This window comes from Curcuma longa, chromosome 13, assembly GCF_044706935.1.
Source record: "Curcuma longa cultivar G26 ecotype Majalengka, Jawa Barat chromosome 13, ITB_CL_G26_1.1, whole genome shotgun sequence".
NCBI lineage: Eukaryota > Viridiplantae > Streptophyta > Magnoliopsida > Zingiberales > Zingiberaceae > Curcuma > Curcuma longa.
In genome coordinates, this window is record NC_133873.1 from 7,964,316 (window position 1) to 7,982,903 (window position 18,588).

General features: G+C 38.2%; 3 protein-coding genes across 4 annotated transcripts; 1 reads left to right on the plus strand and 2 right to left on the minus strand.

Moving 5' to 3' along the window:
- Positions 1–218: 218 nt before the first annotated feature.
- On the minus strand, positions 219–7,851 carry LOC141844222 (protein ABCI12, chloroplastic). Of its 2 annotated transcripts, XR_012603120.1 has the most exons (8): positions 7,458–7,851; positions 5,894–6,010; positions 4,363–4,599; positions 3,571–3,735; positions 3,371–3,446; positions 3,153–3,217; positions 587–1,006; positions 219–482 (listed from the first exon to the last, which is right to left on the minus strand). XR_012603120.1 is itself a non-coding variant. In XM_074732252.1 (7 exons), the coding sequence occupies exons 1-7, from the start codon at positions 7,701–7,703 to the stop codon at positions 854–856; spliced, it is 1,059 nt and encodes a 352-aa protein (XP_074588353.1). In that variant the 5' UTR covers positions 7,704–7,851; the 3' UTR covers positions 219–853. The 2 variants fall into 2 exon arrangements, 1 of the variants encoding a protein (XP_074588353.1); XM_074732252.1 differs by having other exon boundaries at positions 219–1,006.
- Positions 7,852–10,546: 2,695 nt separating this feature from the next.
- LOC141844555 (EID1-like F-box protein 3) lies at positions 10,547–11,456 on the plus strand. Its single transcript, XM_074732594.1, has one exon. The coding sequence runs from the start codon at positions 10,547–10,549 to the stop codon at positions 11,420–11,422; it is 876 nt and encodes a 291-aa protein (XP_074588695.1). The 3' UTR covers positions 11,423–11,456.
- A 1,967-nt stretch (positions 11,457–13,423) lies between these two features.
- LOC141844092 (zinc finger CCCH domain-containing protein 58-like) lies at positions 13,424–18,069 on the minus strand. The gene is made up of 7 exons (XM_074732090.1): positions 17,807–18,069; positions 17,551–17,699; positions 17,243–17,308; positions 16,948–17,064; positions 16,563–16,847; positions 16,165–16,485; positions 13,424–14,115 (listed from the first exon to the last, which is right to left on the minus strand). The coding sequence occupies exons 1-7, from the start codon at positions 17,856–17,858 to the stop codon at positions 13,867–13,869; spliced, it is 1,239 nt and encodes a 412-aa protein (XP_074588191.1). The 5' UTR covers positions 17,859–18,069; the 3' UTR covers positions 13,424–13,866.
- Between the last annotated feature and the right edge of the window lie 519 nt (positions 18,070–18,588).

Below are 18,588 nucleotides of genomic sequence, written 5' to 3' on the forward strand. Positions count from 1 at the left end.
ATTGAGCAAAGTTCGAATCCCCACGAGTGCATGACTTTGGGGGAATTATTTCCTCCCACCTAGGAGCTCGTTCAGTATCGTGATTTATCTTCCTCCCATAAGGCCTTAGGACGGACAGTGAACGTTATCATCTTTTTGCAACGACAAATGATCTATTGAACCCAATCACAAACTTAAATTTCAGTGGCAAACATTGTGCCAAGAACACAGTGAAGAAGTTTGTCACATCCAGAACAGATGCTCTCTATTCAGAAGAACAACTGAAAGTTGGAAGGATCTACAAATCTAACAAACACACCATATCATAATTAGATCAATGGTTCCGATACTAATTCGTATTGATGTAGTTTGTGAATCGATTTGCGGAAACAAGATGCAATAGACAGGAAAGAAGAGCTCGACTCATACCCGAAGAACAAGAATGTCAACTGTATTGTTCATCAGCAATAGTTCTTCAAGATTCGCAGATGCTCTGTAAAATACTGCACCAAGTTCATCCGACTCTTGAGTGGTTATAAAAATCGCAATATCTGCAACTTGGAAAGGAATGTTAGTGAATGAAATCTTCTGAATGATTTCGACAAACCTGTGTTCCTTCTTCCCAATCTTGTACTGCATGAGTTTCACTAAATTCAGTGTCAAATTGGAGCTTCCTTAATCATAGTTTCAACAGATGAACACTTGCATATCCACTAGCAGAGAATACATTCTTGCTTTTTCGACGAGTACACATTCAGGTATGCATGAGAATGCTCGCGAGTTGAAGTAATGATATAACAGATGAGGATGTAAAATCTTCTTTTCTTCAGTTGCTATGTGGGATAGTGTTTATCAATTGTGCACTTAGTGTATGTTAAACAAGGAGCTGCTCTGACAATATCGCTGCACCGATTAGACTGAGAAGGCAAAATATCGAGAGGAAATCAACAAAACCAAGTGAGGAATCAGAGAAGAGGTGAATCTTGTGTGAATCACTGTCACCACGGAAACCTCTAGCGATCATCGCCTGCAGAAAATAGAGATTCAATAAATATGTTTACTTTTGACAGCTATGCAATATGGATTGATGCTTCAGATGAAAAAAAACAGTTGAATCTTGAAAAGTGAAGTTTTGATATCACCGTTTCGTTTCAAGGGCTACAACTAGCAATAAAAGTGAGATGGACAAAATCTAGTTAACAATTAAATCGATTCTTCAATCAAATAGTTTTGATTGATTAGTCACCATTCTTCCAGGAAAAGAGGTTTTCCCACACGGCCCAAAGAAATCAGAGAGCAGATAACCAAGTAACAATCTGACACTTCAGTTTAGTCTTTAGTTTACTCTAACATGATGAATTGTAGACTAATAAAGAAGCATTATGGACAAAATCTAGTCAACAATTAGATCGATTCTTGCAACCAAACAGTTTTGATTGATTAGTCACTATTCTTCCAGGAAAGACGTTTTCCCACACAGCCCAAAGAAATCAGAGAGCAAATAACCAAGTAACAATCTGACACTTCACTTTAGTCTTTAGTTTACTCTAACATGATGAATTGTAGACCAATAAAGAAGCTTTACAAAATTAGATGAGTGAGTTACGATTAACTTGGCTTAAACATTTTGGGTCATTGTTGAGCCTAACAATTCAATGGGCCAATTCTTTCATCTAAGTGATTTATGACAATCGATATTAAAGTGAATCTAATCCTAATTGTGTGATGGTGTAGCTGCCATTAGGTCTGACAAGCTAATGAACAGAGATGACCATGTACTATGAGTTCATCTGTGAGTCTTGTGGGTCTTGATGGGAATGGTAAACCTTGAGAAAAGGACATTCCAATCATCACATAAATTTTATTAATCTCAGAGGGGAATCTGATTTCTCACTCAAAATTGGACGAACAACAGCTGATCATAATCTAAATCGATAGTATCAGCCAATTTTGCCAAACATAATATTATTAATTTATCTAATGGCATAATTAGATGGTGGGCATGCCACATGTATGTCATATGTTTCCTCCAACAAGACAATTAATTGTGCTAATAGTTAAGGTGTAAGATGATAAGAGTTTATGGAAGGCATTTAGACTAGAGGTGCAAATGAATCGAGCTTGTTTGTGAACTTTTCGAACTGGCTAGAAAAATATTTGATTTGTATTCGAAATTATCGAATTCAAATCAAACTCAAACATGTTCAATAATTTTTTCAAGCCTAATTCAAACTCATAATATTTTGTTCGATTATTCACGAGCCACTTGTGAGCTGAATTGTATTTATTGTTTTCATAATTTTAGTGTAAATATGCTCAAATTAAGGTTCGAATAATTCGAACCGAACTCGAATTTAAGTAATTTCGAGCTATAGTTCAAGTCTGTTCAAATCAAGGTTCGAACAACTCGAGATGAACTCGAGTTGAACTTGAGTTCGAATTTCATTTTGAACCGAACTCAAGCCATAATCATTTATATTTTCGAGCTTCAAATCAAATTCTAATATCACATAGATTTTCAAGCTCTAACTTGAATATCAATATTTTTATACTATTTGGCTCAATTTGGATGATATAGGAACTTGGATATTTTGAAAAAGTCGATAAATTACATGGGCAAAAATGAAATTTTACTACTCATTTTAGCATAGACTGTTTACCTTGAACTAATGATGTTAATCTCTGGGGTAAATTGTATGGATTTCCAAAGATTTGAAGTGTATAAAGTTAAGATGGCAAATTCCGGAATGCAGAGTGAAATTTTCTCAACTAGAAATCCCCACTCTACAAATAGCATTGACTAAATATGTATCTGAGTTTGTAAATGAATCGATATCGTAGGTCACTACCCTAATACGAGGTGGGTTGCAAAGTAACTAGTCACAAACTGTAAAGCACAATCATCCAAAGTAACAAATAGCTGCTTGACTTAGAGCATCAATAGCAGTGGCAATAAAGCTCACTCGGTCCACTATAGGTTCCATCCACCGAAAATGGTCTGGTAACATTGTATAAAGTTCGTAACATGATGAACAAACAAACTGAATGCTCCCAAACAAATTGTATGCTCCATTTCATGTGGTTGTAATGTTGTTCCACTTTATCCAAACATATTGTATGTGAAAGTGAAGTATGAATGATGAGATGATGACCATCGTGGAGAGAAAACTAACCTTGGAAATTTGCTCTGCGTGACTAAATATGTTTTTGAAAATCCGGCCAACATACAGAAAGAAAACTGCATAATTTAATAAAACAAAAAGAGAAATTATAAGTATTTTTTTCATCATAATTTCTACCACAAGTTTTAATTAAATTGCTGCAACACCAGTTATAGCAAGTAAGCTTTCGATATTCACAGGCTATATATGTTGAAGAAGAAGATATGTACCATCCAATGTTTCCATTAGTGTTAACTGATGCCAGCATATGCGACGTGCAATAACACCTAATGCAGCACTCCGTACCTGCGAACATTAAGCACATCATAAGCATACAAGGAAACACTTCAGGAAATAACTAATGAATATTTAATTTACTTGGAAGTGCGTTTGACATGTTCACACCATAACGATTAACATCACAACTTACCTCATCAAAGACCAGACTGATGAATCTTAAAGAAAGCAGGAGAGTAAGTATTATCTCGGATACTGGGGTACCCAATAGAGATAGAGGAGCCATAAACCATCGAAGTGCAGAAGCAATTTGCTCAGGCATTGTCGTTGTTAAGCACAGGCTTGCACTTTGGAAGATCTTTATGAATGGTAAATGAACAATCAGTTGCCAGACATATGTTACAAATACATGTAATTGATATACTAAGATTCAGCTAAGTCAAAATAAAATGGTCAGAAGAGGAAAAATGAAATCAAACAATCCGCACGGATGAGCAACAGAGTAATTGACATTGGAATCAGAAGACTGATAGTGTGCTTAATCTGTGAGCAATGTATTTGACAGTCTTTGCCAGGGAAGGTTATCTTATCTGAGACTAGTTTTTCCTTGGAAACCAAGTATAAAACATTACAATAACGAGAATTGCACCATAGGGTTCAGAAATGTTGTCGAGCATTTGGATATTTTATTCCTATTCCATATCAAAAAAAAACAGAAATACAAGAAACATTTGCCAAGTGAGATTAAAAGATTCTCATAGCCCTTGCTACTTTCATATAGTTGTCTTCAATTAAACACCATATCAATTGCATGAATACTGAGTTTGGGCCTTAAAGCTTAGAATGCAATAAAATTTAGAGATTCCCATCGAATTCTATCCTACTGCATCAAGGCTTTATACTTGGTTAATGTTATGGTCATCCAACAAAAGATAAGAAAAATAAGAATGACCAGAAAAGTAAATAATAAGGGTAAGAATTATACAGTGAAGGATAAACAAGCGGATGTACTAGCCACTGACAATCCTTTCCTTGTAAATTGCAGTGGACCTAGCTTCATGATTGTATATGTGTAGCCTCTTAAGGATGATGGAACGTTTGGTAGTCCTGTGACGGATGGTGGAGGAGTTCTCAACTGGGCAAGTGAGGGTACAGTATCAGAACCAAATCCCAGCATGATGAACAAAATTCCTGAAAGCAATGCCACTCTGCCCAATTGATCCTACAAAGTAGAGAAAAGTTCATAAAAAGTTTCCAACTTTTCTATTTTTATTTTAATAGAAAAGGAAACAATTCATGAAACTTATATTTAATAGCACTTTTTTTCTTCTCATTTTTAGGGGAAATCAGACATCTTAATTAGAAAAATATAGTTTGCTCATAGAGAAGTCAAAAATATAATGATTTTAAAAATTATGTTTCCATATTCTCTATTTTGGATAAGTAGAACTGAAATTTTTTACAAGAAGCAAACACATCCTAGCTTTTTCGGCTTTGCAAAATGCATATGTGCCTTGAGCCGATATATCTCAATAAATAACCATGACAACACATAACAATTTTCCAAGATATTATTTCAAATACCTCTAAGAATCAATATTGTTGTTTAAGGTTTGACAATAATGAGTCTAATTATGCTTAGGAGATTTAGAATGGCAGAGACAAAAATACACATTCTTGGAGGTGAAATGAAAACCAAAGTATCTATTTAAGATGCTAGGAATGACCTTCTATAAACTCTATGATCTAAAACAAACTGAAGTAGATCAGACGATTTTGTTCAATGTAGCAATAGCTTGCATTTAATAAATGGTAGTTCTATGAATTCATGAGATGTGGAGTGTAGATAGAATAAAGAATCATCAAAAGAATGAGAAACCAAAAACTTCAGTGTATTCTAAAGTCAAAAGAAAGTATATGTCTAGAAAACTGATGCAAATTGAGGAAACTATTTTTACAGGTTTGCTGCAAAAAAAAAAAAAAAACCAAGCAATCCTTAATCCACCAATGTGAGGGCATCTGTTGTAAATGTTAGTAACCAATTGGTAATTTTACTGCTACATAAATTTTTAGATAAAACAAGAAGTGAATTTCTTTTTCAATATTTTAGCTCACCAGAAGTTTATTTGGTTCAAAAAGGAAAAAATGGTGCAAAAGCCTCATAAAAACTTAGTCAGAACTTGTGCATTCCTGCAAATCCACGTGTTCTTCTTATCAAGCATAAAATTTCAGTAACTTAACTTTGATGTTAACCTCCCCAAAAGAAATACAAAAAATTATTGTAGTAATTAAAACATCGATGATAAAATATAGATTGGACAGTGAAAATAATCAGAACTTGTGCTCCTGCAAATCCACTTGCTCTTCTTATCAAACCTAACATTTCAGTATTCCTGATAACTTAATTTTAATGTTAGCCTCCCCAAAGGAAAAACAAAAAAATATTGTAGTAATCAAAAGGTCTATGATCAAATGTAGATTGGACAGTGAGAAAAGCTCCAAACTTACAAGCTTACCATCCAAATACGAGTTGGAAGGATCCAGATTGACAGTACAGTAAGATATAAGACCAAACCAAGGCGCATATAGATATGTGATCTTGCTGGTAAGACAACAAGGGCCAACAACCATGCCTGCAACGCTAAAATTTTAAGCATATACAACTGAAGTTGCACATGGAAGGATAACATAACAAAATATAAATAAGAGAAGAATAGGCACGCCAATATGGATATAAGGATAGAACATTTGACATAATACAACGATCAAACAAAACTGAAACAGCGAAAAGTGTTGGCATAGTCTTACAGGTATTATTCCAACATCAAAACATAAGCAGAATACTTTGTTAACCAGATAAACATCAAAATACAGCAAATTACACTTGAGAAACTGATTTGGTATTGGAACAAAATAAATCCAAAAAGATAAAAATATACACTCATCATCACCATCAGATAAAAATATACACTCATCATCACACTCATTATTAATGTCAATACACTTAAATGTTTAAGAAAAGCTTTTGGATGACCAGAATTCTTGATTTAGCTAACTTGTTGAAAACATTATATTGATTTAGCATTCATAATATGGTTTTCATTATATTCTTGTTTCTCTAGCTCTTTAGCTAAAATATTGCTTCTTACCTCCCCACACTAAAATGGGCAAAGAGTGTAAGAAAGTGGTGGAAGACATTAGAAGCTGAGGGAAATTTATAAATTTGGAAGTAAATGCTGTTACAAAACTACAAGAAGCAAGAATCAGTTTCTCCTTTCTGGCTTCTTCATATAAATCTTACACAAGAAAAGAGGGAAAAGAAAATAAGAGCTGAAATGCACAAATAAAAGAAGGGAAATTATGAACGACCCCAAAGGAAGCTCATGCCCAGCCACTCATAGAAGAGCTAGAAGAGGCATCATATGAGTTGGCAATTCAGAATTAAGAAAAGCAATAGAACTCTAGCTTGTGACTTGTATCATGTCTAACGTTTATCATAAAGAATTGGACCTATTTAATGATTTAACAGAAAAACATTATGAAAATTTTAATACATGTTGTTTGGGTAGAACATTAAGATACCAAAAGGTGTTTACGTTTAATAACTTTTAGAAAAGCCCCCAAAGGTTTTATCAATGTCAAAACGCTCCTAAGGTTTCTATTTTGCTGTCAAAAAATCCCCTATTGAACACTAAAGTACCTATTTTACACTCTTAAATTACCACTTGAATCACTAAATTATCAATAAGGGGGTATTTTGATAACAAAATGGAAATCTTAGGGGATGTTTTGACATTAATTAAACTTTAAGGCATTTTGAAAAAAAATGTTAAACATTAAGGCATTTTGAAAATTCCTATTTTTCCCCCAAAACAAACTAACGCAATGCTAAGTTAGGGTTGAGAATTCTATAAATCAGGTCCAAGCAGCCTAACACTAACAAACTCAGATTAGTCATCGATCTAGAGATTCAACTACCATGGAGTGCTTTTCTCATAGTAACTCAAGAAATGCATTGTCAAGAGCAAGTTTTTGTTCAATCAAAGATAAGCAAAACTAAGAAGAAAATAAAACCATTACCAATTTGATACGGGGATCAACGGAGTGGAGAAAAGTGCGTGGAGACTCGATGAACTGGCAGATAGGGCTGGAAGTAGCCCCAGCAATGAGTCTGAGGACCTTCTCGGGCCCAACCCCGACGCCGCGTGGGATCAACGCCGCCCATAGAGGCTCCACCTCCTCCTCCTCCTCCTCCTCCTCCACCACCAGTTCGGTCCTTTCCGCCGTTCCGATCTGCCGCCGAGCAGCTGATGGAGAGGGCGCCATTCAGCGTTCTGGTGGCGGTGGAGCCTTGGAACCTTCCGCCGGATCAGGGTAGAAGCGTAGCACCGGCGACGAAGGGCGCCGAGTAGCGGTGGAAGGCGCGGCGCCGGCCGATGAGGAGAAGAGGAAGAGATGGGAGCAAGACACGACGCCGTCATCCCCCTTCGCTCAGCGTGAGGATCACGTGCCTTCGTTGAAAATAAAATAAAATAAAATTTTAAATTTGGTTTGATAAATACGATTATATAATTTATTGTTTTAAGATTTATAATTTAGTAAATATAAAAATGTGATTTTTATTTATCATATATATATATATATATATATATATTTAAATATCCAATTCTTATTTAATCCTACAGATAATTAATTCAATCCATAGAAATTTTTCATAAGATAAATCTAGAATCACATCAACTAACATCCTAAATTTTTTATTCTACAGTAGGAAAATATCCTATATTTTTTTTAATCAACTATCTAACTTTGACGGTCCGACTAATTTTAGAAATAGGCAACTCAGCTCCACAGATTGACCGTCAGGTAAATATAGAGAAGGACAATGGATCTAAAATTTACCATCCAACGGCTTCACATAGTCGATTCCACGATCATATATGAAGAGGTAAATCGAGAAGCTATAGTCGATTACTATAGGGAGGATATTACCTCACCTTTATCAAGATTCAATTTTTATCTACTTTAATAAGTATGTCCCATAGTAACCAACTTAACTATACCCAAGGACATAATTCAAATATCATAAACATTTGATACGTCTTGCTATTTATCAACTTCAATAAAAGATGAAATATGTCACTCCAGCAGTCTCACACGGTAGATCTCAAAATCATCTGTGATAAAATAAATCGAAAAGCTACAGTTGGACCACGATGGAGAAAGACATTACTTCAATTTATCAAGATTCAACTTTTGTCTTACTTCAATAAGTCTATCCTATCATAATCAATTCAAATATACTTGCTATTTACAAACGCATCATGCCAACGCATCATGCCTTGGAGGGCTAAAATATACATCCTAATTTTTATGTTAAAACTATTCATTACATTTACTTATTAGTTTTAACTAAAAACTATTTGAATATTGATTAAAATTAGTAAAACTATTATAAATATCTTATATTGTTGTATTAAAATATAGGACGTAAAATTTAAAAGACGCCCTTAATTATCTTAATAGCTAGAATGAAGTTAAAAAAAAAGTAAAAGTCAAAATAACTTCCCATTATATTTTTTTTATTTAAAATATTCTTATTTTAATGTTATTATAGTTAATTTTTTAATTTAATTTGATTAAAAATAATATACATAGAACACACTTTTACATTAAAAAAATCTTTATCAACCTATGAATATTATTTAATCTTATTAAAATCACTTTAAAAAGATTGCTATATTAATATTTACTACAACAATTCAATAAAAATAAAATCTATCACTCCAGTACTCTATATGATCAATCCTATGACCATCTATAAAGAGATAAATTGAAAAATTATAATTAGTAAAGATATTATCTCAACTTCATCAAAATTTAATTTTTATTTATTTTAATAAATCTATTTTACAGTAACTAATTCAATCATCTTTCGCATATAATATTTACTACAATATCATGATTTCAAAATAATTTTAATCAAATCCATAAAGATTAAATTGAATTGATTATTCAGATAAAAGTCGGACAAAAATTGATGTACAAATCAAGCGGAGCAACGTGGCGAGCGTTAGGCGAAGGTCCCCAGACACAAAAATACGCTTCCATTTTTCTTTTATGGGAAAACATAAAAAGGCGCCCTTTGTTTTCACACAATTTCGAATATAATTATTCAACTATTCTATTATTTTTATTATTATCCTGATTTAAGTTTTAAATTAATCAAATATATTATGATAATTATAAAATCGTAATTATTATAACAAGTTAAATACATTATAACAGTTATAATTTCATAATTATTAAAATGATAAATAAATATGATTAAATTTATATTATAATAATTATAAAATTATAATTATTAAATATAAATATTTATAAATAAATTAATTATGTATTATAATAGTTATGAAATTATAATAATTATTATATAAATATTTTAAAATAAGTTAGGTTATCTATTGTAATAGATTTAGATGAAAATTTAAATAGGAAATAATAATAAAAATAATATTAAAAATTAGACGGGATAATTATACTGGATTTTTTGAAGCGGGATGCTTTTTTATAAAAAATGAGAATAAGACGCCGGTTTTAAAAAACAGAGACGGTTTTAAAAAATAGAGACATTCTTTTTCACTTTAGTTCTTTTATTATTTTTTTGTCTCGCCTTTTTCCCGCAATAAAAGCATTAAATCATTTTTAAAAACAGTCCGAAAAGCAAAAAAGAAACTATAAAAAAAAGTGTTCAGGAAGCACGTGGACGGTGGGATCAACCCGCGCCCGCTTCCTGGCCCCTCGTCTAGCTCACACGTGTCCACGGACATGGAGACGTCACGTACTCCGCAGATATTTTCCCGGCCCCACCGCGGATCTATATCTGAGCAGCCCTGGGGGGCCCCACGTGTCCCCCAAGCTTTCCTCATCTTAAAGCACTCGTGTCCGTTAGGAATCGATGCTGGTTGCTATCACGACACGCGTCCGTGACGGCCCGAAGCGGCACGTGTCGAACAGGCAGTGGATCGCAAGCTGAATCCTCGAGGCGACACGCGTCCTGGCTCGCGTCGAACCGGACCGATAAATCGAACCGGCTCGGCCCGTGATTACGAGCCTAATTTCAACGGTCGGACCGGCCCAATCGAACCGTCTCCTCGTCGTCGTTGTCGATGATTGGTTTAATTGCCAGGGTCGAATCGAATCGACGCAAGGCGGCGGCGATGGAGAGCGGCGGTAAGCGTCGGAGTTGCGACTCTCGGCCGGAGAGCGGCGCCGGCGACGGGAACAAGGGGATCATGGACGAGACGGTGCTGTTCCTGGTGTTCCGGAGCATCAACTGGGAGCCGCGGGTGATCTGCTTGGCGGCCTGCGTGAGCAGGCGGCTGCGGGCGGTGGCCCGGCGGGTGCTGTTCCGGGAGCTGTGCGCGGCGCGGGCCCCGCGCATGGTGGCGGCGCTGACGGCAGGCGGGGTGGCGCCCGCGGGGCGGCTGGGCGGCGGGTGGCACGCGCTGGCCAAGCTGCTGTTCTTCTGCTGCGGCTGCGCCGCCGCCACGAGGTTCTTCGCGCCGGTCGAGAGGCCCGCGAAGGGGCACTTCGTGGAGGAGTCGCGGTTCTCGAAGACGTCGGGGAGGAGCTTCCTCCCGCGCGGGTGCTGGGGCGACCTGCTCTACGTCAGCGACCAGTGCGAGCACGCGGCCTCCGCCGGCGGGGGAGATGATCTGGGGGCGTTCAGGGGGGTGTTCCGGGGGTTCATGAGGTCGCGGACCAGGGCGTGGCTGATCGGGAAGCGGGCGGAGCTGGAGGCGCGGACTCGCTGCCCCTACTGCGGCGCCCGGGTTTGGAGCATGACGGCGGCGGGGCTGGTTCCGAGAAGCGCTTCGCGGAGGCTGGGCGCCCACCACGGCAGCTTGGAGTACTTCGTCTGCGTCCACGGCCACCTCCACGGATACTGCTGGCTGGCTCATTTATCCTCCTCCTCCTCCTCCGGCGAGGACGATAAACTTCAAGAAGAAGACGAAGGCGACGAGGGGAGAGTCCAATTCTGACCTTGCTCTCTGTTTTGCTCTGTTCACTGTTACACAGAAGAACTTTTTTTTTCTATTTGTTTTTTTCCAAAAATTATAAATTATATATTAGAACTTTTAGTTTTACTTAAATACGAGTTTGCTATACTGCGCACCGATTTCCTACGCGCTCGTGCGCAACGCGGGATCACCGTCCATCACGCGATCGCAAGCCTATCTAACCGTCCAAATGTGGGAATGTACAGTGTTCCGCCGTCGTCGCCGCGCTGTCCGGCAACCACCGATCGCCGGACCAAGCGTGATCGACGCGTTGCTCGTCGACACACCGTTCAGCGTCGGATTCCGACCGGATTGTGGTCGGAATCCGACCGCGATTCGGTCGGAATCTGATGCGGCCATTGTCCGTCGCGATTCTGATCGAATTCGACGAATTCCGACCACAATCCAATCGGAATCCGACGTCGGATGATGCGCCGACGAGCAGCGCATCGATCGCGCCCGGTCCGGCGGTTGGTGGTGGCTGGACGACACAACGACAGCAAGAGATCGCGGGTGTCGCGCACGAGTCGCGTATATCCTCGTCGTGCAGCATAGCATTCCCTCTACTTAAATAATATTTAAGTAATTAAAGAAAGTATTTGGAATGTAAATGATCATAAAAGAAGAGTAGGACAAAAGTGAGTTCTTAAGCATCTTTTTTTTTCTTAACTTTAACAAAAAGGTGCTGCTTATTTGGATAATTTAACTTGTTAGGTAGAGTTGGAATGGGGACTTGGCCAATGAAATGATAAGAATTATGGGTTGCTTTTTGGAAAAGTTATTTGGTAGATAAGTCTCACATCATTGGATGATTATGGACTATTTTAAAGATAAAGCAATCAATCTTAATCAAGTTGAAAAAAAAATAGGATCTTAATATTTATAATTTAATAATAATAATTAACATCTTATTTTAATAAAATTAATTATATAAATTATGTTTCTTATTCAATATATTATCATCTATATTTAAATAAATTTTATATTATTTTATTTTATTAATATGCATATTATTAAAATTTCATATCACCTAATTAAAACTTTTTAAAATTTTAAAAATATCTTAAGGTCACAAAGAATATCTAATATACTTATTTCGGCTGGATGTCATGGACAGTCAAACCACCAAATAAAAATATGCCACCTCAATCGATGTGAACCCCGTCGGAGCGAAGAACCTGAGGAAGAAAAAAATTGAACGAGCGAATTAACAAGATGCCGGAGATTCCCGACCGATTACTCCGACACTCAAGTCAGTAGAGAGAGAAAAGTATAAATATGCGTGAAAATTGCTGAGAATTTTCAAGAGAGATCATACCTGCAAGCCGATCGATTATATACTACGGAAAGGAATCTCCATGCTGACATGGAGGCAGACCTTGATTGTGCTTGAGGAGACAAATCCTGAGCATTACTGACAACCGAGCCAGTAGCATGGCATCTAAAGGACAAAACTTGCCAACCTCTTAACTGCCCTAAGGTTCGACATCCTTGATTATTCTTCCTCTTTTAGCTTTATGCTCAAACATGAGAGCTTTGAGAGGGACAAGTATGACAACCTAATAACCCTCCCGATCTTCTTGACAGACTTCACACGCTTGAAAGCTTTTGTCATTCTAAGATAAGGAAAGGAGTTCAAGCCCGAGAGGCCCGAGGGAGTTGAGATAGCCAAAGTGAACTGGCTGAGGTGATGACCAAGAGAGCCGAAGTGACAAAGGTCAAGCTAGCCGAGTTGATGGAGATCGAGCTGATCCGCCACATCAATACTCCATTTCAACTATCTCAAGCATCTCTATCAACCTCTTCATCTTTTTATAAAATGATCCTAAATATTTAAATCTTTTAATTATAAATAACTCATTCCTATCTTAATAATTATTTTATACTCAAATAATTTAAGATTACATATGTTTACATTATCTGTCGATAATGTTACCATTTTGTCACCCACATCTGATGATTTCAGATGAACACAAGTCTGAATAGAAAAAACTTCAGTTCATCAACAGATCTTATACCATATGCCAATGCAGTTGCAGAGGTGAGTCTATCAGATATAAGTCCTAACATGACTATGCTCAATGTTTACATATAGAATCTTAGAAGAATAAATAATCATTGATAGATAACGGGACCGATCGATCGATAATTTTCGATGAAAAATCAAGCAAGTTTTACAAGTGCTTACTGGGTAAACTGCTAGTCACTGCACCTGTTTGAAGAGAATGTCCTGGATTCCTCGACTGAAGAATTTTTGGCCTTCCAGCTTACTGAAGGGCTCCTGCATTTATTAGGGAGGGGAAGAGATCCCGACGAATGCCGCATCAGCATCAGTCTTAGCTTATTGCGAAAGAAGTTTGGCGACGTCTGTGGGAACAATGACGATGCAAAGAATGAAAGGTTGAAGTGAGAGAGCTGCAGCTGGGTCAGTTCTCAGATGGCATTCTGGAAGAGAAATGCTCTTGGTTAGCAACAAATTCAGGCTGCAGCTCTCTGGCTGTTGAAGGGGTGAATGCTGCGGCGGAGTATCCAGTAGGGTAAGGGACGAGTGGCATATCGGAGAGAGAGGACATTGATGAATTGTAGCTCAAGGTTGAAATCGGGTGATCAAATTTGCATGTCTGTCCAAACTTACACAAACCATGCTGCAGGTAGTAAGAGCAAGCTTGAGCACCCTGTCAGTCATAGCATCCAGACAAGAAATGAAGTTAACAATCCGACGATGAAACACAACTTTTTAGGATAAAATAAAAACAATATGTACTTTCTATGACATCTAATCTCGCTTATACCAAACATAAAGGATAGCTCGATGCGTGAAACTCCCACTAATACAAGATCTTAGGGAAAAATCCATTGTACACAACTTTACTTTACATTAAGTCTTATCTTAGTTTCTTCTAAAAAAAAGGAAATTATTATTTTGCAATTCTTCTTTTTTTTTTAAGTGGTCATTTGCGCCTTCTCTTTTCTTCTAAATCTTACTATCACTTTTTGTGCCAAGTCAACTAGGACCTTGGTCCGACCTTCCTCAACAAGAGTTTTTGGAAAGTGGCAGAATCACCTATGAATGACTGCTTCTTCGAGGTGACAGAAAGGCAAAGGTTTTATCTACTGAAAAGGAGAAAGCAGAAGCAGCTGAGATGTGAAGCACTGTTCCAATCAGGGGAGGGGTTGGAGAAAGGAGGCTTCTGAAGGAGTGGAGAAAGGGGGCTGTTTGGAGGTACTATTCTGCCCAAGAGGGGTGATAGGGCCCATCACTGCAAGGAGACATGCAGGGAAGAGAACAGAGGGGGTAGAAAGGATTGGAAGAGGCATTTACAGTTGACAAAAGGGATCAAGAGGTGCCTTCAACTTTTGGTACCAAATGTCAAAGGCAAAAGATTAAGAAAGGAAAGAATTGCTTGGTCATATTGTGCTGTAAACCTTATCCACACAAGGTTCTAAATTCAAATCAAATGCAATTATCAAGGATGCGCTGATGGTGTGTGGAATGAGCACAAACTAATTAACTGACATGGAAGAGAAGCACATAACAAATATATACATAGAAAACAAGGTACAAAGTTCAATAAGTTCATGCTAGGTTATATTAGTTAATTAGCCTCTTATATACAATATTTGTCTCACTACTTTTGATCTTGATATGATTAATTTTATGACACGACAATCTCTGTCGTTTTTCTATTGGTGAAAGAAAGCATATACCATGTTGTAACAGTGGGTTGGACTAGTCTGACATGATTTAAGTAAACTTTAGTCCCACTATTTGAGAAATACTAAATTTAATCAGTCACTATGCAGGGCATGTATTAGTATATGATCCATGTTGTCACTTAAAACCACGATTTGTTTCAGTAGACAAACTAATGCAAACTAGGAAACTAACTTAAAATCATGATTTGTTTCAGTGGACAAACTAATCCAAACTAGGAAATTTATTTATAAAAAACTAAATTTTCAAAAGTTTATTTTGGTAAGATCACCTCTTTAAGAGAATAAGTCTTCAAATATGGTTTCCAAGTTGGCAGTTGTGCTGTTTAGGATTGTATGAAAGTTTTGGTAAGAAGTCTAAGTTATTTTATTCCTAAAAGAGTATGTTTTCTATAATAATTTGATTGTAGTCTTTAAAAGGACCTCAATCCCCCTTGTGCAAAATCTTCCAATTCGTGCAGTTATTTATTTGTGCAAGATAGTTATCCCTTCTGTTGTGTCAATTTAGTTCCAACTCTTCATATCAATTTGGGTTTGATTTTGGTATTGTTCATAACAGCCAATTAAATACCCAACATAAAACCTATCAAAGACCACATACTATGTTTTTCTCATTTATTAAGCAGCTAGAGAGGCCAAGGCAATGTTTCTAAGTACCATATGTTCGTCTTTTTTCCCTTCAACAAAAAAAATGAAGAATTAGTATTCAATTGTTACCCTAAAATTGTGCCTAGAATAAGGATCCTGAAATTGATTAATTGGTAATTGAGGTGATGTATAATTTCATAGTTCTGACCTTAAAGGTTATTAACATTCACCTAGCTGATATAACATATAAAACAGGTTGGATAAACATGCTATGAAATGCATTATGCTTTAGACTATGAAATACGAGCACGTACTTTCAGATGTATAAGAAATTATATCTAAGGGACCATTTCAGCTCTCGGTAAGTCATTAGCTCATTTGTTTTTAGCATGATTACATTATAAAATGGTGTAGATGTGTACCGGACGAAGTGGGAGGCCTAGAGCATTTAGTACAACATTAGTCCTCGGCATGCTCCAATCTGATGGATGATGGAACTTACACATGGCCCCAAATTTACAATCCCCTGTCCTCATGTAGAATTGGCATTCAGGTTGTCCAGGTCTCACAGGAAACTTGTTTTCCCTTAGGTCAGTGCTTGAAGGCCCAACAGATGATAACGTAGATATTTGAGGTCCATGCAAAGTTGGTTTTGTGGAAGATAATTGGCTTGGTGATCCATATATCTGTCCTGCTTGAACTGATTGCTGAACAGAAGATGATGAGGCGGGATCAATTGGTGCCTGGGTAGCATAAATGCCATGAAATAAGATACTGGCACCTGATAATTATTAGTTCAAACACTAAAACTTCTACAAACCGCATAAGGGTTCCAGCCCTGAACTGGAACAATTCCAGGCGATAGAATACGAGGATAAGATACTGGCATATATGATCCAGGCAGTACAGAAGGTCTAGCAACTTGCCAACCAACATAAGTTGGATATTGATGATGGGAAGGAACTGATACTTGCTGCACCGTTGGGTAAAATGACGGTGCAGGAGAGGTGACAGATGTCCCAGCAGGTTGTGGGTGATGGAATTTACAGGAAGCACCAAACTTGCATTGTCCTGTCTTAATGTAGAAGGCACACTCTTTCTCACTCTGCATCAACCTCAAAAGATGCTCATCAGCAAAAATTTCAGATTGTATACAAATCAAGTAATTAGTTCTATTAAATGCATCTGCAACTTGAAAGTCTAACCGGTCGTAATGGGTATCCACTATAATTTAAAGAGACTCCAGCAGGTCCGCCTCCTTGTCTAGGGTGGTGATACTTGCAAGTAGAACCAAACTTGCAATTTCCAGTCCTCATGTAGTGCTACAGAAGACATTCACAACATTAACAATATAGAAATATAAGAGTACAAGACAGAATAAAATCACTAATGCACAAAATTTCAGTCCAAGTTGTTGTGCTGCAAGTTATTGAACAAAAGGTAATTTTTTATATGAACGCCCTCCATGTGATTGAAATATAATCTAATAAAAGGTAGTACCTCACATACGGGCTGACCAACTCGCTCAGGATACTCCACCGCAGCAGTCCTGCCAGCTCCAGTCAACTAATAATAGCATTAGAAACAACCAAAGTTAGTAACGCAAGTGTCAAACTGCAGGATATGAAAATCCAAGTAACTATTTTTGAAGTTCTGTAAATTTTGTGACTCAAAATAGCAACTTCATGGCAATCCATTTATTTGCCAAGCAGTTAAACAGTACTGCAACATTGTCAAAAGAGACTCCAAAAGGGCTAACTCAACCATTGCGTGAAGCAGTTCAAATTTTTTTTCAACAAAACGCTTACGGATGCACGATCCCGGGGATGATTGTAGCGGCACTTGTCCCCATAGCTACACGTTCCGGTCCTCATGTAGTAGGCGCAGTCCGGCTCTCCAGGCCGCTCCGGGTACTGTGCTTCCCCTCCACCGCCGAACCCCAATCGCCACATGGATTCTTCATCGCACAAAAAGAAAGAGAGAGAGAGGAAATTTCACATCATCCCAATCTCCGGCTACAGAGCTAAAAACCAAACCACCAAAAGAGATAATCAGGGGAGGTACCTTCGAGACCGGTTTCGGCATTAGAACCGCCTCCGTAGAGCTCCATTAGCATGGATCGGCGGCGGAGGGCGGCGATTGGCCGGGGGAGGGGTTTAGGGAGGGTTCCGGACTGTTTTAGGTCGCCGCGATGGATTAGGACCGGCAATGGGAGTGTATATCAAATAGATCGCCGTCTCAGTTGAAGTCTCCGCCGGTTCTTCTTCTTCGAGTCCCTTTTCTCCTCGCCGGCGATCCTTCCTCCCCTCTTCTTCGTCCTCCGCCTCTCTCCCTCTCTCTCTCTCTCTCCTCTTCTCTGTGCTGTGGTTATTATATACGCGCCAAAGAAAGGGAGAAAAAGAGCCTTATTTATTACCTGTCCCCTTCGTTTCGACCCATCGTCACAAGAATAAATACCTGCGTGTCCATTTCCTATTTTACCCTTCCATCTACTTACAAAATTAATTCAGCCCTATTTACTATAAATAGATTTGTTATGCTGCGCGTCGACTTCCTACGCGTGCGTGCGCGACATCAAGATCACCATCCATTACATGTGATCGCAAAAATCTGGCCGTCAGTGAGAATGCACAGTATTCTCTGCGCCTGACCTGCCATTGTCGCCTCGCCGTCCGACCACTGCCGGTCGCCGGATCGGGCCCGATCGGCGCGCCGAGTGGGCTGTCGATCGGGCCCAGTCCGGCGGTCTCCGGTGACCGGACGGCGTGGCGACGGCGGCTGAAGTGGCTAGCGTCGGACTGTCGCGTACGGATCGCGTAAATCTCCGTCGCGCAGCATAGAAAAAC

What these genes read in the sequence shown, in the direction of transcription:
- LOC141844222 (XM_074732252.1), bottom strand. Translation starts at nt 7,703, where the DNA reads ATGGCGCCCTCTCCATCAGCTGCTCGGCGGCAGATCGGAACGGCGGAA. An exon ending in TTGATCCCCGTATCAAATTG is followed by an intron (nt 6,011 to 7,457) that starts GTAATGGTTTTA and finishes TTAGCGTTGCAG; the next exon opens with GCATGGTTGTTGGCCCTTGT. An exon ending in TTCCAACTCGTATTTGGATG is followed by an intron (nt 4,600 to 5,893) that starts GTAAGCTTGTAA and finishes TCTACTTTGTAG; the next exon opens with GATCAATTGGGCAGAGTGGC.
- LOC141844555 (XM_074732594.1), top strand. Translation starts at nt 10,547, where the DNA reads ATGATTGGTTTAATTGCCAGGGTCGAATCGAATCGACGCAAGGCGGCG.
- LOC141844092 (XM_074732090.1), bottom strand. Translation starts at nt 17,858, where the DNA reads ATGCTAATGGAGCTCTACGGAGGCGGTTCTAATGCCGAAACCGGTCTC. An exon ending in TTGGTCAGCCCGTATGTGAG is followed by an intron (nt 17,065 to 17,242) that starts GTACTACCTTTT and finishes TGTCTTCTGTAG; the next exon opens with CACTACATGAGGACTGGAAA. An exon ending in AGGGCTGGAACCCTTATGCG is followed by an intron (nt 16,486 to 16,562) that starts GTTTGTAGAAGT and finishes TATGCTACCCAG; the next exon opens with GCACCAATTGATCCCGCCTC.